Source organism: Anomaloglossus baeobatrachus, chromosome 4, assembly GCF_048569485.1.
Source record: "Anomaloglossus baeobatrachus isolate aAnoBae1 chromosome 4, aAnoBae1.hap1, whole genome shotgun sequence".
NCBI lineage: Eukaryota > Metazoa > Chordata > Amphibia > Anura > Aromobatidae > Anomaloglossus > Anomaloglossus baeobatrachus.
Genome location: NC_134356.1, coordinates 429,145,373 through 429,169,037, shown reverse-complemented (window position 1 = coordinate 429,169,037; position 23,665 = coordinate 429,145,373). Strand labels below are relative to the sequence as shown.

Genomic DNA, 23,665 nt, shown 5'->3' with positions numbered 1-23,665 from the left:
ATCCAAGAGCTCAATCTGCGCACGTGCTGACTCCCGGCGCCATCATTTGAAGCCGGGACTGCAGACAGACTAGAACACCCGCACCCGCAGCACAGCTACCTGGCCACCTGCCTGGCCGCACAGAGAGGCATCCGCCCGCCCGCACACAGCCTCACAGACAGCCCCCCACCAATTCACCTCCCGGTAAACTATATTTGGATTTTAAGATGCACCCATCATTTTCCTCCCAAATTTTTGGGAGGAAAAGTGCGTCTTCTAATCCGAAAAATATGGTACTTCTTTTAATCTCTGACCGTGGCATTTAAATAACGTCTTTTCTGATGCTCATGTGCACATGTACAAGCTCCCATTAGTCATATGTGACACAGATTATTTACCATAGACATCGGGGACCTACTCAATGGCTCCATAACTGTCATCTTGGTCCTTCGTAGGAGAATCATGATTTTTCTATACTTTGCAATATTGTGAGATTTTATTATATTGTGGAAGTCATCACAGGTTCAAGTTCCCAAAAATAAAGCAAAAACATTTTTAAAAATAAACAAATGTGTCAAATTACCGGTTTTAAGAAATCTTACAATGTAAAAAAAAACAGATTTGGTATTGTTGTGTCCCAAGAAACCCAATCTGGCACAACTTTAATTTTATATTTTATGTGAAACAGCGAAATGAGAAAAATCTGCACACTAGAATTGTAATTTTTTTCCCACCTTTTCCATGCAAAAATGCAATAAAGATTGAAAATTAAAAAATAAAAATAATAATTAAAAAATAAACTAGTATAAAAAATAAAGAAAACCTCAGCTCAGTAAGCAAAAAAAGTTTTCATATTGCTCCATAGACAGAAAAATTTAAAATATATATGTGCTCCTGTAAATCGGGACACAAATTTTATTTTATTTTTTTTCTACAAATTTCTGAATTTTCTTTAATCACTAAGTAGTGATTAAAAAAAGTTAGTTGACTGCGTATCACAATGACCTAAAGAATCATTTTGCCATTTTTTTTTACCAATGAATGCCGTAAAAACAAAACCTAAAAATATAAAGACATAATTGTTTTATTTTCACCCAAATTCGCTTTAATCATGTGACTATTTTTTAATTGCCTTTTTCTGATTGAAAACATAGGCTTTTCTGCTAACTCAATCCGATATCGCCCTTGCACGGTTCATTTAAATGGAAATGACTTGGGGAGAGTTGCTGAATCATTACGGGTACTGTAGCTGTTCTTTTACATTTTTCTACAGTTGCCCTGACAGTATACTTACAAATAAACAATTATCTCCCAGTTGGACTTCTGTCCTGTAACTAAGAACTCCAAAATGCATACTGCGTCTGCAACAGCTCTCTGAGCAATGAAGATATCTTAAATTATACTGAGCTTTCACCCCCACAGCTAGCACTAAGGGAGTTTATGTTGTAGTAAACTATATAGAACATAAACCGTTTAACTGATTGTCTTATCTTGTCTTGTTTATTACTGGTTTTACATACATTTCTCACCCAGTCATATCATTAAAACCACCTGCGTTAGTGTTGGATAAGATTGGGGGTGTCTTCCAAAAGTATTTGGGCTATATGGGCCCCCCACAGCTGGGATGCACACTCCCAGTTTTTATCCTCCCTTTTTGAACTCTACCCAGAGAATTCGCAAGGGTATCCCTTGACGCCACTCCTATTTGATCTGACTTTTGAGGCTTTGACCCGTAATGGTGGAGTCTGTCTCCGTGGTGGTTTTCTTGTGGGATGTAAACCTGGAATGTCTATGCTGGTACCTGTAGTGCCACAAGTGTTGCTTCGATCAATGTAAATACTGCACACTCTCAGTTGAAAATGCAATCTCTTTATTTTGTACACACTTAAATGCTAAGGACAGCAACACAAAACAGCAACTTAAAGGGTGGTTCACCAATATTTACTGTATAGTTCGATATTATATTGAGAAACAATGTTTCTCTCAAATACCTTATACCTTATGTTGGCAATAGTGCCTGTGAGAGGCACTATTGCAGACCGCTGTTCCCCACTCCGGTGATGTCACGTCAAGTTCCACACACGTCACATCGCAGCGGCCGGCTGCAATCTTCCTGACTCACTGAGCTGTGAGCGGTGTTTCACTGCTTGTCACAGCCCATCTGCTCCCTGCTCTCTCCTCCCTCACAGCACAGCGTGTCTCCTGCTTGCAGCGTTCTGCTTTGAGGGAGGAGGGTGCAGGGAGCAGATGGGCTGTGACGAGCGGTGAAACACCGCTCACAGCTCAGTGAGTCAGGAAAACTGCAGCCGGCCGCACGGATGTGACGTGTACGGAACTTGACGTGACGTCACCGGAGCGGGGAACAGCGGTCTGCAATATCTCCTCTCACAGGCACTATTGCCAACACAAGGTATTTGAGAAACATTGTTCCTCAATATAATATTGAACTAGACAATAAAAAATATGGGTGAACCACCCTTTTAACTGTAACGTTTCGACCTTTTGCAGTCTTATTCATACAGTCGCTCCAAGTGTGTGTGTGTGTGTGTGTGTGTCTGGCATCGAGAGTGCCGCTAAAGGATGCACCGCCTCTATTAGTGGAAAAAACTTAAATGAGGTATAGCCAACTAAGGTGAGGTCCAGTTGGTGTATGAATAGCAAGTGATTCTGTATCTGCGCTAGAGAGAGTTTGGCCAAAGCTTGCCAGAGCGCAGGGACGCTTCACACATCTCCACAAAGCTATCTCTCTTTAGCACTTTAGCTGATGAAGTTTGCTATGAAAACTTAGTGGATTGGTAGCTTGTATTTTGACTGCTGTAAATGTAGACAGAATCTGTTCACGTGTCTGTTACCCTTTCCCTCCTGAGCGATTGTAAAAGGACAAGGGAGAGTTAAGTTTAGAATCACAGTGCTGATGACTGTAATGTGATACAGAGATATGGATTAGCAGGGCCAATTCTGTTGATGCTGCTCACTGGTCTTTACAGAGATCTGAGCGAGCAGTCATGATTGTGGTTATATCTCTTAGATCACAGTAAATACTCAACTCAATGGGCTGTATCACACATAATTGGTTTACATGCATGGCCCTGCTGACTCTCAGACATGATTTCTTTAGAGGCATGATTGTGCAGACTGTCTCATACATGTTAGGATTAGATACACAGCTCGGCAGACTGTATTAGATCCCTGGCTCTGTAGTTTGTCACACGTGATCATGCACCACTCTGACTGTATAACACATGATCATATTACATACGTGGCTGCAGACTGTATCACACATAATTGGAATAGACAACACTGCTCTGCAGACTGTAGCAAACATGATAGGATTAGATACACTGGAGATCAAAATTGGAGAGCAATGCATGTTCACTTGTTTTTTTCAGAAATAATGTAATCAACATTTTGAAGATTTTATTTTTTGTAAGGGTACACCATGCCACTAGAACAATGTTTTCCAAAAGAGCCAACAACAACAATGACTTTAGCACAGAGAAAGATTATAACTAAATGTTCTGAAGGCAACAACAGTCACCAATCAGTAGGAAGTGCACAGGCCTTTGCTTTGAATGACTTGAGCATATCTACGGCCACAGGACCTCACTAGCCTCTCACACTGCTCTGGTATGATTTTAGTCCACTCTTCTTCCAGTGTCTTCCACAGTTCTTTAACTGTTGTGGATTTCTTGGCCATAACTTTGTCATCAAGGATATTCCAGAGGTTTTCTAATGGGTTTAGATCAGGACTCTGGGCTGGCCATTTCAATGTTTTCTGTTTCAGGGAACTGCTTTACCATTTAGCTGTGTGACAGGGGGCATTGTCCTGCATGAAAATTCCATGAGCACCAGTAAGGAACCACGTGTTGTTGAATAAGATTCTAATACACGCTTTCATTCACTGTGCCATGTAGCTGTATGAAGTCCAACAGCTACTGCAGAAAACCTTCCCCAAACCATGGCACATCCTCCACCGCCTTTCACTGACTTCTTAATACACTTTGGGTTCAGTCTTTCCCCAGTTTGTCGACGAACATAATGTTTCCCATCAGACCCAAATAAATTAAACTTGCTTTTATCACTAAAATGAATTGTGGACCACTTCTCCTCTGTCCACACAACATCATCACCAAAGGCAAGTCTAGCCTTTTGATTCTTTCTGCTAATGAGAGATTTGGTCACTGCAGAGAGGGATTTCCAAATGCTCTTAAACATCATGACGAGACAGATCCTTGCCCTATTTCAGTGCTGAACTGGTGAGCAATTCCAGCTGCAGTATTGAAACAATTACCCATGGAGCGTCTCCACATTATCCTGTCCTCTCTTGCATTTGTCTTTCGAGATCAACAAGCCTTCTTGGGGGACTTGAATGTGTTTGGGATGTTCTTAAAAATGCAATATTTTTTAAATCACACACTAAGAATGACCAATGTGTCTTGCTATGACTGATAGTCATCCCTTTGACCTTTATCAGGACTGCCTGCTGCCAGAGTGTTTCAGTCACTTTGGAACAGCACACCATTTTTGCAAAGTCAGTACAAACTGGAAAGTTAGGCTGCCAGTTAAATAGGGTTTGTCCGATTAAGGAAATTAGCACCAGGTGCCAGATTAAGGCCCTGTGCGCACTAGGCGTTTTTACCCGCGGTTTTATCCACAGTTTTGCTGCAGAAATTTCTTGAGAAATGTTTGTAATCTTCCTGCAGATATTTCCCAGCAAAACCTATGGGAAAAAAAAATAGCTGTGCGCACACTGTGTTTTTTTTTCTCAAGAAAATTCTTTCTGAAGATTTTCTTGAGAAAATTTCTTGAGAAAATGTGTATGTCACTTCTTTTCCGCAGGTAGCTGCGGTATTTCACTCCATTCACTGTAATGTAATCGCGAAATACCGGGGGTATACCGCAGGTAGCAAATGATGTGCGGTATACCCTCGGTATAGCCGCGATTTACCTGCGGTAATGCTCATCACTGCCTGCGGTTTTGCAGGAAGTGATGTCATTATGACAGAAGAGGAAGCGGAGCAGAGTAAACACACAGATCACACTCCCTGGATGCCGCACAGAAGCACTTCCGTGTGACCTCCAGGTGCCCGTGCAGTCTGTGTCCTGCTGCAGCCCCGCGGCTGCCAGCACAGCAGTGTCAATGTCTGCCCGCAGTGTCAGCAACTTGTCACCCTGCAGTGCGTGCAGCCGCAGGGATGCCGAGCACTGCTGTCAGGAGGTGAGATGAGATCATTACCTGCGGTGACGATCTCCTGCCTCCTGACGTCACCTCTGTCACTGCTGTCTATGCCCGCGGCCCGAGACTGTCACTAGCGGTAACATCATGGCCTCTCGCGATACTGCTGAGAACGCGGTGGGCATAGAAGGCAGTGACAGCGCTGATGGCAGGACTGCAGGAGATCATCACAGCAGGTAATGATCTCATCTAACCTCCTGACAGCAGCACTCGTCATCCCCTGCAGTGACCTGGGCTGACCTATTGATGTTAGCTCAAATCACTGCATTACTCTCCCAGCCAATGGGGAACATTCTGTTCTTCATTGACTGGGACAGTGACTATGGTATGGATCGCCGTGGGACCCCCTTATTGGATTACGCCGGACCAGGATTTGATTGTTCTTGTCAATAAATTGGTGAAAGAGGGAATGTGGGGAGTGTTTTTTCAAATAAAACTTTTTTTGTTGTCTATTTTTTAGTTCTTACTGACTGGGTTGGTGATGTCGGGTATCTGATAGACGCGTGACATCACTAACCCCAGGGCCTGATGCCAGGTGACATTACACATCTGGCATCAACCCCATCTATTACCCCGTTTGCCACCGCACCAGGGCAACGTGATGAGTTGGGGTGAATCGCCAGGATTGGCACGTCTAATGGATGCGCCACTTCTGGGGCAGCTGCAGCCTGCTATTTTTAGGCTGGGGAGTGTCCAATAACAGTGGACCTCCCTAGTCTGAGAATATCAGACCCCAGCTGTCCGCTTTACCTTGGCTGGTGATCCAATTTGGGGGGGACCCCACGTTTTTGTTTTACATTTTTTTTATTTAATGTAAAATAACACCGTGGGGTGCCCTCTGTTTTGGATTACCAGCCAAGGTGAAGCTGCCAGCTGTGGTCTGCAGGCTGCAGCCGTCTGCTTTACACTAGCTAGCTACAAAAGATGGGGGGACCTCACGTCATTTTTTTTTTATTTATTTATTTATTTTTTGGCTAAATACAAGGCTAGGCACCCTTTTGTGCCACATGAAAGTCACTAAAGGGTGCCAGCTTAGAATATGCAGGGGGGTTGGACATTATATAGGTCTTTCTCATTTATCTATCTATCTATTCATCTATCCATCTTTCCCTCTATCCATTATCTGTCTATCTATCGATTATCTATTATCTATATTATTTATTGCAGTTCAGCATAAAAAAAATGCAGGGACCAACCTGCGGAAAAACCGCGGCAAAATGGTGGCAAAAAAGCATGCGTTTTTCCCACGGTTTTGGTGCGTTTTTTTACCGCAGGTGCGGTAATCTTCAACTCCCAGACGTTTCTCAAGAAATTTTCTTGAGAAAAATCACTTTTCTAGTGCGCACATAGCCTAACACCTATAACTTGCAGGTATCTGAAAGTGTTCTCTAATTTTAGGTCAGTGTTCTCTTTTTCATTTATCTCATTTACATTTTAAGTATGTACTTTGGAATAAATTCAATATATGAAATAAGATTAAAATACTGCTAGTTACTCATGTTAGGATATAATCACATAGGACTACACAATGACCTTAACCTTTAGGAAATTGTGTTTGTCTCTAATTTTGATCTCCAGTGTACATGGCTCAGCTGTCTTTGTCACACATGATAGGATTATATATAAAGCTCATCAGTCTGTCACACGGTAGGATCAGATTAGATAAATGGGTCTGCTGACATTTACTGTGATCTGAGTGAAGCAGCTGCAATAACAACTGCTTCGCTCAGATCACTGTAATTACCCGGTTAACATGGGTTTGAGTACCTGTTCTTTAAAAAGTAGAAAATGTTTGTTGAAATCTACTACATCAGGGAGACAATACAAGACTGTTGGTCCATTTCGCTATACTGAATGGAACTATACAAAAGACATGATCGGGACTTTGGGTATTTTTTTTCTTTTTTTGGCTAGAGACCCGAACAGAACCTAGGACAAAGGAATGTAATTTAGATTTCATGATGGAATGCATTGGAAGATATGTTTCATGATAGGGTTCCATGTGTGAGACAGGCGCTCCTAATTTACTTTATCATCTGGGTGATAGTCCAGCAATCCCCATAAATCCTCATGTATTTAATGTGACATAATTAGATAGCTAAGCTTCCAGCTCCTACTATTTGTGCAATTTTGTTTGCTATGACAATATTTTTTAATATTGTAATTTGAATTTGTTGTTTTGTGTGTTACCTTAGAAAGACATAACTTTTTATTTGTTATTTAATCATTTTAAACACCAACCTAATATTATGTAGGCACTCCTCCTGCCACCATTACATCTCTCACCTATAAATATGTGGATTTAAAAAGTTCTCTACATGTGTCCCCTGGTCTGGCACAATGACTTTAGTAGCAGAGTCCTGTAAGTTATAATGTGAGATCTTCATGGATCAGACTTGTTTTTCGAACACCTACCACAGATTCTCAAATGGATTGGGATTTGAGAAATTTGGAAGTCATGTCAACACCTTGAACTTATGTTCTTCAACTATGTCCTATTCCTCAAACAATTCCTGAACAATTTTTGCAGGGTGAGAACACATTATTTTGCTGGAGGCAGGGCCATCAGAGAATACTATTGCTATGTAGGGGTGACCTTGATCTGCTACATGTTTAGGTAGGTTGTTGTGTGTATATATTTCAGGACAAAGGATTCACAGCAGAACATTGCCCACTACACCTTGCCATAGTGCTTCCTGAAGCTCTCTCTTCCCCTGGTAGGCAATGCACCCACTCACACCATTCTACTCAGGCATCTGGTCATTGCAATTTGACCCTTGTCAAAGCTGCTTAGATCTTTAGCCATTTTTCCTGCTTCTAACAAAACAAGTTCAGGAAATGATGGTTTACTTGATGCCCAATATATTTCAATCTAGAACTAGCGTTACTGTCACAAGGTATTGCATGTTATTTACACCATCATTCTGTGGTTTTAATGTTTTTACTGATCGCTGTCCATTAATGAGATTGTTTTCCCTAGGTCTACATTACTAAATGTGTACTTATTTTACCATTCTTTAGAGTGTTTGCGCCCCGCTTCACAGAAACTATTAATACTCTTGTTGCAAAGCAATCTAAATAAATATATTCCATTTGTGTTTCCTCTATTTGCTGGCTTTTTATATCTAATATATTGTACTTTATGGTTCAACGAGAAGAGGATACACATTTGATTGACTCCCTTGAAAAAGAAAATTGAGTATAAGCATCTGACCTTGACAGAAGTGTTTGCTGTCCTCGGTGAAATACAAGTGGCGGAAAACTAAGATCACCGTACAAACTACAATCGTATAAAAATTAAAGGGAACATGTCATCTCTAAAATACGCTATTTTCCTTCAGATATACTTGTGACCTGCAGGTAAATGGCATTTAAATAATGTCTGGCAGGAGTACTGGTTAGTTTTATCCTCCCTCTGGCCTCGTCTTCAGTCAGAGGTGTAGAGGGCTGTAACACTCGCCTCTCACTATACTGTGAATGTGCTGTAATCACTCCGGTGCACACTGCCTGACATCCTCTTCAGGACACACATGCTGCAGAGTTAGCCATCAGTGAACGTGCTGGGGAGTGATAACCACACGTTAATCTGTAGTATGTACAAGTATAACTCAATAAACTAGAATAACATCATAAAACTTTATTTCAGTAATTCAATACAAAAAGGGAAACAGAGTCATTACAAACAGTGATCCATTTCAAGTGTTTATTTCTGTTAATACTGATGATTATGGCTTATAGCCAATGAAAACTCAAAAGTCATTATCTCAGAAAATTAGAATATTCTGTATGACCAACTGAAAAAAGGATTTTAAACTCAGAAATGGTGGCTTACTGAAAAGTATGTACAGTAAATGCATTCAATACTTGGTCGGGGCGTCTTTTGCATGAATTACTGCATCATTGCGGCCTGGCATGGAGATGATCAGCCTGTGGCACTGCTGAGGTGTTATGAAAGCTCAGGTTACTTTGATAGCAGGCTTCAGCTCATCTGGTGTCTCTCATCTTCCTCTTGACAATACCCCAACTGAGTGATGTCACTGCTGCCAGCTGGGTCCCCCTTGTCAGTGTATCCCAGAGCCTGGAGAGATCAGATATGTTTTCAGTCTCTCCAGGCTCTGTTGTAACAGAGCCAGGACCGTCATGTGACATCCTGTGGATTACGACGGAACTTCAAGGATCTTTTGCGGTTAATAAGGAGCGGAAAGAGTGCTGTATTTTATTTAAAATAAAGGATTTTTCTCTGTGTTTTGTGTTTTTATGTTACTTGTAGGATTAGTGATGGGAGGGGGGGGGGTTGGTCTCAGACCCTGACCCATCACTAATTCTGGGCTTGATGACAGTTGGGCGCTGTTAACACCTTATCACCCCGATTGCCACTGCACTAGAGCAATTTGGAAGAGCTGGGTAAAGCGCCGGGATTTTCGCATCTAATAGATGTGACAACTCCAGGGTGGCTGCAGGCTGCTATTCTTAGCCTGGGTGGCTCCCAAAAATCATTGGCTTCCCCAGCCTGAGAATACCAGCCTCTACCTGTCTGCTTTATCTTTGCTGGGTATCAAAATTGGAGGGACAGCACGTAGTCTTTTAAAAAAAAAAAAAAAAAAAAAGTCCTGCCGCACCTGCAGGACCCAAACATCTGCAGGTTCGCTCATCTTTAGCGCTGAGTCCAGACTTCAGAAAACGTCTATTTCTTCACAGATTGTAAGTGCTGTATTGCTGAGCTATTTGTTAATCTGCAATTTTTGATATTATTTGTACATTTACCGGCTGAAAGATTAAGATGTGAAGAACATATTGACACTATATAACAAGAATGACTATTATGTGTAAGTCACTGTGGTTCATTTGGGTACCCCATAAATTTAAAACTATCAATCCATAGCTAGATTCACACCACATTTGTTGTTAGTGTATAAGTTGTAAATTTGTTTTGGCTTCCAAGCGCTTATGGTACTGGCATTCAATGGTTACAGGGACATTTGTGATTCGGTTTTTCTTTCTTTATTTAAAGAACCTTTTAGTGCATTGTAACTTTTTTTAATTTTATAGATGTCTTATTTCCAAGCCAAATCTAACCATGTTTTATCTTGTGTCTACAGAGCCCAAGAAATACTTTTTACTATTATCCTTCATCTATTGATCCTAACAGAGGGATCTACGCCCTGAGGATGGGTAAATACAAGGCTCACTTCTATACGGAAGGTAATTCCTTTTTTAATATATACACTACCCAGCAGTTATTCAGCTTCTGATCCGAGAAACCCGATCTTTACAGTTTTGGATACAAATGCTTTCCACTTTTAATTTCACTGTTCTTTAATGATGTAGGAGTTTTTTGTATTACTTGTTTATTAGTTACAGTATTTACAGAAGAAAGTAATTTAGGAACTTGAGGACAGCAAATCTGCAGAAGTAAAATTCCCAATGCATCTTCTTACAGGTGCTTTCTACAGAATGTAAAAAATGCATTTATTTTCTATTAATTAAAGTACCTTTCATGTGATATGGAAAGAATGTGCAGTCAACAAATATATAAAATGTCATAAAAAGAAAATCAGAATAGTTTTTCTACTAAAGAGAACATGACCTAGTCATAATTCTCAATTTTACAATTCTGAGAATGCAGAACTGGAGAATACATGATGGCCTCCTGTAACATTTCCTCAGTCATTCATTATAATAGCTACTGAAACTTATATTAGTTAGTCTGGGGTTTTTTTGCGAGATTTCAAAAGTGCACCATTTTACCAATTAATAAATGTCTTATATCCTCATGCTTTTTGTGTTCACTTGAAGTTGACTTGAATAACGTATTTATGAAAATCTTAAACGAAGTAACTTTGGAGATAGTCTCCACTTGTTTTATCTTCAGTTCCTATGCAGATCAAAGGGTATCCATTGGTACAGACAAAATAATGTATCCCTCCCTGTAAGTAATCTGACTTTGATGTCTGAAGGCCCACCTCAAAAGCTGATAAGCCGGTAGCGATTTTTACATTGTCCTAAAGGCCCAGTCACACTAAACAACTTACCAGCGATTCCAACAACGATACAACCTGATAGGGATCGCTGGTAAGTTGCTAGGAGGTCGCTGATGAGATGTCACACTTAGCGACGCTCCAGCGATCCCACCAGCAACCTGACCTGGCAGGGATCGCTGGAGCGTCGCTACACGTGGAAGCATGCTGCGCTTGATAACTAAGGTAAATATCGGGTAACCAACCCGATATTTACCTTGGTTACCAGTGCACACCGCTTAGCGCTGGCTCCCTGCACACCTAGCCACAGTACACATCGGGTTAATTACCTGATGTGTACTCTGCTACGTGTGCAGGCAGCAGGAGCCGGCTTCTGTGGACGCTGGTAACCACGGTAAACATCGGGTAACCAAGAAGCCCTTACCTTGGTTACCTGATATTTACCTTCGTTACCAGCGTCCGCCGCTCTCACACTGCCAGTGCCGGCTCCCTGTTCCCTGCACTCCTAGCCACCGTACACATCAGGTTAATTACCTGATGTGTACTCCAGCTACGTGTGCAGGGAGCAGGGAGCCGGCACTGGCAGTGTGAGAGCGGCGGACGCTGGTAACGAAGGTAATTATTGGGTAACCAAGGTAAGGGCTTCTTGGTTACCCGATGTTTACCGTGGTTACCAGCGTCCACAGAAGCCGGCTCCTGCTGCCTGCACATTCAGTTGTTGCTCTGTCGCTGTCACACACAGCAATGTGTGCTTCACAGCGGGAGAGCAACAACTAAAAAATGGTCCAGGACATTCAGCAACAACCAACGACCTCACAGCAGGGGCCAGGTTGTTGCTGGATGTCACACACAGCAACATCGCTAGCAAGTTGTGCCTCAGCGATGTTGCTTAGTGTGACGGTACCTTAAGGCCCACCTCAAAAGATAAGTTGGTAGCGATGGTTTGTATATTGTCTTATCAGGAGATGTTTCCTGATAGCATAATACTCTATACGCACATTAATGATCTATGTGCATAGATCATTAATATCGGTCTGACTAAACAGGCCAATAAACGACTGCCGATTTGGCTAATGCCCTAGGTTGCCAACTATCCAGAAATTCTAGGACAGTCCATAAAATTACCCTTTTTTTTCCCCTATCCATAGAAAAAATGTAAGGCATCTGTGACTTTTTATTTAATTTTTTTTTTTAAGTTGAAAAATCTGATACAAATTTTGTCTGTAATCATTTTGCAGTTTGCAGTGAATGCAGCGGATGTCTTCATATCAAAATTAGTCCCTGAAGACAAGTATCACTTATGACAATGATTTGTTATTTAATGTGTCTATAAAAAATACTTTCTGCCTGTGATTTTTTTTTTTTTTTTAAAATAAGCTGGCCAGAAAAAATAAAAACTCAACTTGGCCACACTGTTACCATCATCAGTCGTCTTCCATGAATGGGCCATGGTTTATTCCTCTGAACTTTTAAAACTTTTCATGTTTTTACATATCCACAGGAGCATTTCACAGTGAGACAACGCCAGATCCGGCCTGCCATGCCACTGCGCTGCTGACTGAACATGACCCACCTCTGTTATTTGACCTTGACACAGATCCTGCCGAGAACTACAACTTACTGACACCAGTTATCCCTGAAGAGCTAAAACCAATTGTCAATGAAATTCTTAAGGAGCGGGATAGATTTCTCAAATGTATGACTTATGGAAAAAGCGAGATCAACAAAGGCACGGACCCTTCGTTAAGACCGTGCTGTAACCCAGAATGCACTCCCAAGCCAAGCTGCTGCCACTGCTAATTCTGCAGTTATTCTGCTTAATTCTTGTGCTCTCTTCACACCTGCATTTTTGACCAGTTTTTATCCAAAGTGTGGTGTGATTATAGAAAGAGTTGAATTTATGGTCAACACCTGTAAAAAAAAAACTGTAAAAAAAACCAAAACATTTGCAGATCTGATTGGAGCCTAACAGTGATTTTGCAAATGCTGACTTTATAATCATAGGTCAGTGATGGGTTGATGTGCTACCTAGTCATTTCAGTAGAGTGATTACACATGTATTGCACTTCTAAAAAGGAAATGGGACCTTCTTGTTGAATCTATAGATCCTCATCAGTATGACTACTAATGTGTCTCCCTTAAATAACCTTTAAATTAAGGAGTTTCCCATCACCACAGTTCAAAATACGACCGCATATTTTTTTATTGAACAGATCTGTGAAAATTGATGAGTCTGGCTTACTTTGAAAATTCATCTCCAAACAACTGTGTAATCTTGCTAAAATTATCATATTCACTAAAACATGAGCGAGCACACAAGTCAGTGTTCAGTCCCTGTCTAGCCTGACTGACAGCTGCAGCTTGTACTCAGTCATGTGAGATTTTATCAAAAACAGAGAGGTGGAACACTGATGAGCTGTCAATCAGACTTCCATGTTTTTCCAAAAATAAGACCATGTCTTTTTTGCCTCCAAAAAAAGCGCTAGGGCTTATGTTCAGGGTAGGTCTTATTCTTGGAGAAACATGGTTAGGGGTAAGTTTACCTCCCAAAAAAAGCAGACCCCTCCCCAGGAGACTCATACTTAACAGACCCTGGATGTCTGTGTTGGACCCAGGTCCTCCCTATGATCTCCGGAGGGCGCTCCCAGGAGGTATGTTGCACGCCGTCCTCCCCTGCTTCTGGCCAACACTCACATATATCAGATCACACATACATGAGATCACACACACAATCACAGATCTCACACACTATCACCGATCAGATTGCACACACTCACTAATCACTCACCACATCTGGTGGTACAGAATGCCTCCAGTCACAGGGAAAGATGGTGTTACGTCACCGCCGGAGTCTGCTCCAGCGACTTCTGCTCCGATCGCCAGGCGACGCCGTGTTCCTGTCGTGGATGCTGACAGGAACACGCTGGTGCTGGTGATGGGAGAGGAGTCGATGCCAGCGGTGGGCGCAGGCTCTGATCATCCACTGGGCTGGGTTAGCTTGGGATCTGCAGTACTGCTGGCTGACTTGGGTGGCATGTGTCTTCCAGCTGAAGTTGCCAGCGTTCAGCTACAGCCAATGGGAAGACACCACACCCTTCTTATTCCCCCTCCTGTCACATGACCACTGCCAGAGATAGTTCTGATTTTCCTGGCTCCTGTTACATCCTATTCTGTTTGGTGATTCCTGTGTGTTGACTTCTGCGTGTTTTCTGACTACCCTCCTGCCTACTGTTTTTGTACCTCGCTGCCCGATCCGGATTTGACCTCTGCTACGTTTGCTGACTACGTCATTGCCTGCCAATTCTGTCCCTGTTCCGCAATTCCTGGTTTGACCCTGCCTGACTACTACTCTCATCGGACTGCAGCCTTCCACAGGTAGTGATCTCCAGGACCCTGTGTAATTCCAAATCCCTGTAGAGGGGTTAAAGGGTTTCAGGGTTCTGGGGGTCCTGCTTGGTGAGTGGCTTCCCTCTAGCCTCCCCTTTACAGCCCATCTGAGTCTGTGGATCCAGGTAGGCGTTACAGATGGGTCGTAGTGCAGTAGAACGCATGGAGGACTCGGCAGTGGTACGCATTGCAGGTCACTGCGCTCCACCGCACTGTGTGCCAGTATTTACTACTGTCCAGAAGTAATTGGTATCGTTGGATGCAGTGAGTGTGGGTGTGCGATCATTGCAGGTCCTCCCACTCGGCGTCTGGTGAGTGTGATTGTGGGGTGTCCGCTATCTATAATGAAGTGTCCTGCAGTATTCTTTAACTTTCTTAGCTGCATGGACACTTAATTATTGAACTGCAACTAGGGCTTATTTTTGGGGTAGTGCTTATATTTAAGCCTTGCTCCAAAAAATGCTGAAAATCCCTGCAAGAGCTTATTTTTGGGGAAGATTACATTTTTGCAAAAACATGGTAGATGGGCAGAAATTTGAGCATCATGTCTCAAAAAGGATTATAGACCTATTCTGACATGAATGATCAAAGTAAGTATACAAACCTCTTGAGATCTAAGTAATCTATTTAATAATGTATGCAGTGTATTGTAAAATCTGCTGACACTGTAATTTCCCAATGAAATCTACGTAATACTAATGAGGTTTTCCTGTTTTCTATTGGTCAGTGAATAAAGTCAGTACAGTCATTTGCTCAGTCAGTGGTAACGTTGCGATTACTGTTGGCTATGATGCCTGTGCATTCTTTATCTCAGTACATAAATGTGACTAATATTTTTTTTTTTTAATAACTGATTTTTTATTACATTTTTCAAAGCATGCAGAAAAAAATAACATGGATGTGCTCCACTAGCATGTGAGCAATTAGCAGAAGACCATGTATCAGGATACACATCTTATTATCTATTACTGTAAGAAAGATAAGGACTATAACAAGACAAACATTACGATACAAGACAAGGGGAAAGGAGGTACAGAGAGTGCAGGTGAGTATATAGGATTTCCGTAGAGACCGTACAGATCCACTATTCTCTATTAGCCCAGTAAGTATCCCAAAGGGACCAAATACTCTCAAAGTGATCTATCATGTTATTTGACATTGCTGATAGATACTCCATTCTCCTCACTTCTTGGATCCGAGAATGGAGGTTGTTGAGTGTGGGTGGATGCGTTGACCTCCAGCTATGAGCAATTAAACACCTGGCCGCTGGGGTTATGTGTAGCAGTAACCATTTAACTTTCCTGCCAAACTGAACAGGTGGAATATTTAATAGGTAAAACTTAAGGCCGCTTTACACGCAACAACATCGCTAACGACATGTCATTGGGGTCACGGAATTCGTGACGCACATCCAGCCTCATTAGCGACGTTGTTGCGTGTGAAACGCAGGAATGACCGTTAATGATCAAAATTACTCACCTGATCGTTGACACGTCGTTCTAATCCCAAATACCGTTGCTGTTGCAGGTACGATGTTGTTCGTTGTTCCTGCGGCAGCACACATCGCTATGTGTGACACCGCAGGAACGAAGAACAACATCGTACCTGTGGCCGTCACCAATGAGGAAGGAAGGAGGTGGGCGGGATGTTACAGCTGCTCATCTCCGCCCCTCCGCTTCTAATGGGCGGCCACTTAGTGATGCCGCTGTGACGCCGCACGAACCGCCCCCTTAGAAAGGCAGGTAAGTATGTGTGACGGGTGTTAGCGATGTTGTGCGGCACTGGCAGCGATTTGCCCATGACGCATAACCGATGGCGAGTGCTTTCACTAGCGACATTGCTAGTGATGTCGTTGCGTGTAAAGCCCGCTTTAGGGTCCAGGGGTATCTGGAAATCAGTTACTTTATAAATAAGGGATTGTACCGACTTCCAAAAGCATAAATGTGACTAATATTTTTTAGTTCTCTATACAATGCTTCTTAATTTATTGTTCAGAAAATATTCCTGTATATATTAGCTAAAAGCCATTTTGCTCATTAACACTGGTCAAGATCATCTTAAATTTCTGACATTGAAAGATTTAATAAAACTCCATATCGCATATTGTAAGGTTGTTCTTTTTTTCTACATTCTTATAAACTAGATTAAAGTTTCCTTCACACTTCAGTAGTTGATTCTTATTTTTCAACCATTTTCATAAGCCAAAATAACTGACACTAACACAGAACAGTACAATGGGAAGATTTTTGATCATGATCTTAATTGTAACCTGTAGGCTTGGAAATTCTCTGCAATCTGCAGGCAGCTTATTAAAGAGCAGGACGAGCTGACCAGATTGATACATAGATTTGTTGAAAGAGACTTGAGCCTCGATTCATCAAGACTGGCAATTTTCTCGAAGATCTTGATGAGGGGGCGCGGTGGAGTGAGATGCTCCTTCCTCATGAAGAGGTGCATGCAGAAGTGAAGTCTGACAAGTAGCGTGCCCAATGTCAGAAGTCTTACACCATTCATTGGTTGGTGAAATATATCTGGCGAACGTAACGCCACATCTCGTCATGATTTAGATGGCATCACGTCCCCGCTGTGCCCCTTCACGCGACAGCTCTGTCTATTTTGTCATGAGTGGGAGAAACTGGCATGTAAGTGCCAAAAGTAGTAATCTTTTTGCACATGAGTTCCACCAAAACGTTGTGACTTTTCAAAGCAATTTACTCCAGAATTCTTGCGAAATTGCTTTGATGAATAAGGGTCTTAGGCGGGCTTTACACGTTGCGACATCGCTAGCATCGGCTAGCGATGTCGAGCGCGATAGTACCCGCCCCCGTCGCATATGCGATATGTGGTGATTGCTGCCGTAGCGAACATTATCGCTACGGCACCTTCACACGCACATACCTGCTCGGCGACGTCGCTGTGACTGCCGAACTATCCCTCCTTCAAGGGGGAGGTGCGTTCGGCGTCACCGCGACGTCACTAAGCGGCCGGCCAATAGAAGCAGAGGGGCGGAGATGAGCGGAACCTAACATCCCGCCCACCTTCTCCCTTCCGCATTGCCGTCGGGACGCAGGTAAGGAGATGTTTGTCGCTCCTGCAGGTTTACACACAGCGATGTGTGGAGCTGCAGGAACGACAAACAACATCGTACCTGCGGTCGACCCGACATTATAGAAATGAACGACGCTACACAGATCACCGATTTTCGACACTTTTGCGATTGTTTATCGTCGCACCTAGGATTTACACGTTGCGATGTCGCTACCGGCGCCAGATGTACGTCACTAACGACGTGACCCTGACGATATTTCGGAAGCGATGTCGCAACGTGTAAAGCCCCCCCTTAGTCTACTGCTACATTCAAACATCTGAGTTTTATAGTCTGTGCACAGAATGCAATTTCCAGTCTGACTGTGGGTCTCCTAACCTAAACACAACAGCTTCATATATGCTTATCGGGCTATTGAGATCAGGTCAGGAGACCAGTAACTGATCTGAGCCTCAGGATCTGTTCCAGTGAATGTCAAATGTGTGAAATTGCCCTTGTTTCATTCACATCCATATTATTATTATTATTATTTATAGAGCACCATTGATTCCATGGTGCTGTACATGAGAGGGGGTTACATACAGAACACATATACAGGTTACAATAGACAGACTAGTACAGATGGAAGAGGGCCCAGCCCTTGCAGGCTTACATTCTAAAGGGTTTTGGGGAGGAGACAGTAGGTGGGGTGTAGGTAGGCCGGCAGCTCTGCACGGTGGTGGGGCGCCGGCTCCGCAGGGTGGTGGGACGGCGGCTCCGCAGGGTGGGCGGGCGGCAGCTCCGCACGGTGGTGGGGTCATTGAAGATTATAGGCAGTTCTGAACAGATGAGTTTTCAAGTCCCATTTGAAGTTTGCAAGTGTGGTAGATTGTCTGACGAGCACTCCAAAGAGTAGTTCTAGCATGGCCAACAAAGGTAAATTCACACAAAGATGTTTTGCACAGATTTGCTATGAAAAACAAATGTATCGTGCCAAATTTCGGACAAAATAAGGTGGTGTATGCATATGGTCTCAGTTTTTCCCAGCAAGACTTAGAAACCATTTCAATAAATGCTTGAAAACCATCTGTGGTAGGACATCATGGATTACTAGCTCAGTTAAATGCAAATCTGAGATCGAAACCTGGGGTTCTACCTTCTATTTCTACTTTCTATTTCTGCCTCAGAATCCAGAGCATATTTACATGTGGATTTCTTGCATTCATCAATGAGAGTACCAAGAGAAGGTCTGCCCACCCAGGACATGAAACCTATAGGTACAAAAGGAAGATTCTTCCCTAATGTTTCAGTTGTTTTCTCTACTATGAGGGTCACCTGTAGGGCCCCTATGCTGCCAGGGTGAAGCCGGAAAAGGTAGTTTTCTTTTGTTTTTTTTCAGTGCCGTTTAACCACTAGGCTGCCCAGTATAGTGCTTTTTCATAATACCTACTGGAGTACGGATTTCCCAGCGCTCTTTTGGATGCTGTCTATAGTGCTCCTCTTGCATGAGTCCTACGCCTGCCATCTGCTCCATCCGTCATGGTCAAGCAAGCGGTCATTATTGTGAAACTCTGTCAGGAGTCTTGACGAGGGGATTCTTCTGAAACTGGGGATGTTGGCATCATGTGGTCTGACAATATCATCTTGTGTAACAGTGTCCAGTTCACTTCTGGTGGCGACCAGTCACGTGAGTGTGTATGAGGTCTGGGACTGGAAGTGGGGCAGAAGATCTTCCCTTTTTCCCTCTTATTTTCAACTCCTTATGTAAGGCTGTTATCTGGGCTCCTTCATCCACTTTTTTTTTGCCATTATCAGCTTGATTTGCTTTCAGCTGCTGACCTTTCATTCGGGCATAATGTTCTTCAAGCAATGCGCTATCCAGATTCACGGTCTTTTGTAATTCTCTGTAAAAAAAGAAAAAAATCAAACAAACACCATGACTGTGTTTGTCAATCATACTTTTTTTTTACATGCTTCACTTATTTGGATCATGAATGTCAGACGTGAAGCCAACCTAATATGGACTGTGATGTCCAAGTTGGCCTTTGGTCTGCTGACATAAATTGGCAAGTACAAGGCTTTCGAGTTTGGGTCAGGAGACATGAGATTCTATGTAAATAGAAAAGGGAGGAGGGGGTTAACCTCTAGCTCCTCCCTCTGCCTCTAGCTCCTCCTTCCTCCTGTCATAGGAGATGGCCATTGTTATAGAATCTAATCTATCTCCATAAAGGGGAAGTCTTTACTGAATACAGATTTTATCTCAGAATTGAGAATATTGAGAATGACGGATTAAGATTAATTATGGCAGAGAAAAGCAAATGTGTCTGATAAGATATACTACAAAGTTACTTATTTTACTGTCTACTATTGATTTGTGAAATATAAATTAAAACGACGGTTTCACTTTAATAGCCTTAGAATTCCATCGTGATCTCATAGTATAGAACTATGGATGCAACAAACACATTGCATTGGTAGATCACCTGCCACCTCCATCATTCTAAACTGATATCTCATTACTGTCGTTCTTCTTCTCCTTGGCATGTGGAAAGACATAAAGTGGCAATGAAGTTCCAGTTGTTTATATATGCCATCTCCATTTTGCCATGGCATTTTATTGATTATACCACTGGCTTTCCTCAACCTATCAGTAAGTATGGATGTATACGACAACCAAAGAAGATTAGAAGGGATTTCAGATATCACTTTTACATCTTCTGTTAGTACAAGCAGCTGATAAATTGATAAACACCTTATTTCAGATCTTGTATAGCTCATTGCATATTATAAAAGTTTTGGCACAACATCGCTGTAAGATCATTTTAACTTTGCACCCAATATTTAGCTAGTCTACATATGATGTCTGGTAAAATTTGGAGTTGATGATGTTCAATTTTGTATGGTCCTTTCATCAAATGAATGACCATTGTTAGATGCAGGAGTACATTCTAACACGTTTTTTAACTTCAGTGATGTAAATCACAAAAAGAATCCACCCAGATCAGCGACAGGTAGCAATTTCTAACTATAGTAGTAATAAAATATTAACCGTTATAAGTTCACTTTTAGAATTCCTGGCTTTTATGTTTGAGTAATGTATTATCTCAGTATTTAAAGAGTGTAGGTAAGAGCATAAAGGAAAGATGTATTTCACCCCTGACTGTACCTACATGAGGCTTACATTTTTTGGATCCATGATGCCCTTGCTGTAAATTATACACACACACACACACACACACACACACACACACACACACACACTCACTATAAAAATACTAAAATGACAGGTTTTTGTCACACACAGAAAAAATCATACCCAAAAATCTTTTCTACCTTTTAGTGCCAACCATCAACTGTATTTGAAAAAGGAACTGAAATATTTTCAGGCGGAGAAATAAAAATAAATAACTAATACAATTTGCATAAATATGCACATCCTTAAACTAATACTTTGTTGAAGCACCCTTTGAATTTGTGACAACATTCAATCTCTTTGGGTAGGAGTTTATCAACATAGCACATTAAGAACTGGCAATCTTGGCTCATTCCAAATCTCAGATTGCCGGGGCATCTCCTATGTAAAGCCGTCTTTGGGTCAACCCACAGATATTTAATTAAATTCAGGATGGGCTCTGGCTGCGCCATTCTAAAACTTTGATCTTTTTCTGGCAAAGCCATTCTTTTGTTGATTTGGAGGTATGCTTAGGTTATGTGCCCACGGGAGTTTGTACCTGTGGATATATCCGCAGGTACGTCCGCAGGTTTCCCGCAGCTGCTCACCGGAATCCGCAGCTATTTATAGCTGCGGTAGTACAGCGAAATAGCTGCGGTAAACCTGCAGGCATTCGTGCAACTTACCTGCGGAAGTCCCGGCCTCTATCTGCATAGTGGAGGGCCGGGATTTCCGCAGGTAATTCTGCAGAAATAATTGACATGCAATTACGTGCGGCTGCGGGATATCCGCAGCATGTTCCATACTTATCCGCAGCATGGACACAGCACTCCCCATGTCCCATAGGATAACATGGGGAGTGTCTGTACATGCCGAAACCTGCAGATTTATCTGGAAAATCCAGAAAATCCGCAGATTTTCCGCAGATAAATCCGCAGGTTTATCTCCCCATGGCACATAGCCTTAAGTCCCTGTCACAAACAGAGATAAATCTTTGGCAGATCTGTGGTTGCAGTGAAATCATGGACATATTGTTCCATTTGTACACAGCCACAAACCTGACACTGATTGTCCACAATTTCACTGCAACCACAGATCTGCCACAGATTTATCTCTGTGTGTGACAGGGCCTTTAGGGTTGTTGTCATACTGAGAGATGAAAATCTTTTTCATCTCCAGCCTTCAGAGGCCTGAAGGTTTTGTTGCCAAGTTTACTGATATTTGGAACTGTTCATAATTACCTCCACCCTGACTATAGCCCCAGTTACAGCTGTTGAAAAATAGCCCCAAATAATAATGGTACCTCCACCATGCATCCTTGTGGGTATGGTGTTTTGTGCCACAGTGTTGGCTTTGTGCCAAACATACCTTTTGGAATTATGGCCAAAAAGTTCAGACTATAGTAAATCTTCCCACATGCTTTTGGCAGACTTCATGTAGGTTATGGTTAAACATAGCCGGAATTGGATGTTTTCTTTGTAAGGAAAAGGTTTCCGTCTTTACATCCTACCACACAGGCCAGACATATAAAGAATATGGGAGATTTGTTGTCACATGCAGTACACAAGCAATACATTTCAGAAATTCCTGTAGCTTATTTAATGTTGCTGTAGGCCGATTACCAGCCTTCTAGACCAAATTTCTTCTAGTCTTTTCATTACTTTTTGAGGAACATACAGTGACATTACCTAGGATTGTAATGTCAAATTTAAGCTACTTTTTGATTCCCATCCTTTACAGTGTTCCATGAAAAATCTAATGGCTTAGAATTTATTTTGTACCCGTCTCCTGACTGATGACTTTCAACAGTCCATTTGATATATTGTATCTTTTTATGGACAATGGCTTTTACTGTAAATTGGAACTAAGAAAATGTCTAGAAAATCCTACTAGGACAGCTAAACTTTATATGGGGTTAATCAAAATCTCTAAATGTTCACAGCTATGCACTGACTGCTATTTAAAGGGGTTATCCGGAACTATTTTATTTTTCTTTAATATGGGCCTAAAGGCCCTGTCACACACACAGATAAATCTTTGGCAGATCTGTGGTTGCAGTGAAATCATGGTCATATTGTTCCATTTGTACACAGCCACAAACCTGGCACTGAGTGTCCACAAGTTCACTGCAACCACAGATCTGCCACAGATTTATCTCTGTGTGTGACAGGGCCTTAAGAATGAACACTCAGGTAGTTGCTAAATGCCTGCCCCTTCTGTCTGGAGTCTGTCTGCCGACAAACAGTGGTTACAGACAGTTCTTGCCGGTGATTCTGTGGCTTCCACTGATGTCACATCAGAGCAGCTGCTTTTCTTCCATTCTGCTCTGTTATGACATCTCTGTGGACTGTAGATGTCATGCTGATTGACAGCCTGATCCTCACTGCCCAACTGTGGTGAGTGGCCAGGTAGAACAGGCAGGCAGCAATTACCTGGCTGATAATTTTTAAGCCCATAGTAAAAAACTAAACAAAATAGTCCCAGTAACCCCTTAACATGTGTTTTAATGTAATTGGCTAATTCTGAACACAAACACATGCCCAACTATAATAGGGTTTTCACACTTATACAACCACATTATTTTTTTTTTAGATTATTTTTTTTTTATTTTCTTCATCAAAAGGATTTGTCTGTTTCTTTATGGATTTGTACAGATTATGGGTGTGATTAAAGATGGAAACATTTCTGAAATGAGTCTTGGTTTATTTTTTTAAATCACAAAAAACTAGCATTTTGACAGGAGTGTGTAGATTTTCTTATATCCACTGCAACGTCTGTATAGTTATGGAAATCACAGAATCAATAAATATGTTAATTACATGCAAATGATGAAATGGAAACAAATTTCTCAAACCATCTCAATGTATTCAGTAGCGCGTATGAGAGTC

The 23,665-nt window shown here is 42.0% G+C and overlaps 2 protein-coding genes across 2 annotated transcripts in view; both read left to right on the top strand.

Moving 5' to 3' along the window:
* Nucleotides 1–16,681, top strand: part of ARSA (arylsulfatase A) — a 58,923-nt gene extending 42,242 nt beyond the window's left edge. The window contains exons 7-8 of the mRNA XM_075345437.1: nt 10,315–10,417; nt 12,695–16,681. Coding sequence (XP_075201552.1) covers nt 10,315–10,417; nt 12,695–12,993 — 402 coding nt within the window. The 3' untranslated portion in view covers nt 12,994–16,681. The remainder of the gene's footprint in view (nt 1–10,314; nt 10,418–12,694) is intronic.
* Nucleotides 16,682–16,758: 77 nt separating this feature from the next.
* LOC142303750 (acrosin-like) overlaps nt 16,759–23,665 on the top strand; it is a 31,076-nt gene continuing 24,169 nt past the window's right edge. The window contains exon 1 of the mRNA XM_075345438.1: nt 16,759–20,255. Within this exon, the coding sequence (XP_075201553.1) occupies nt 20,171–20,255 (85 nt within the window). The 5' untranslated portion in view covers nt 16,759–20,170. The remainder of the gene's footprint in view (nt 20,256–23,665) is intronic.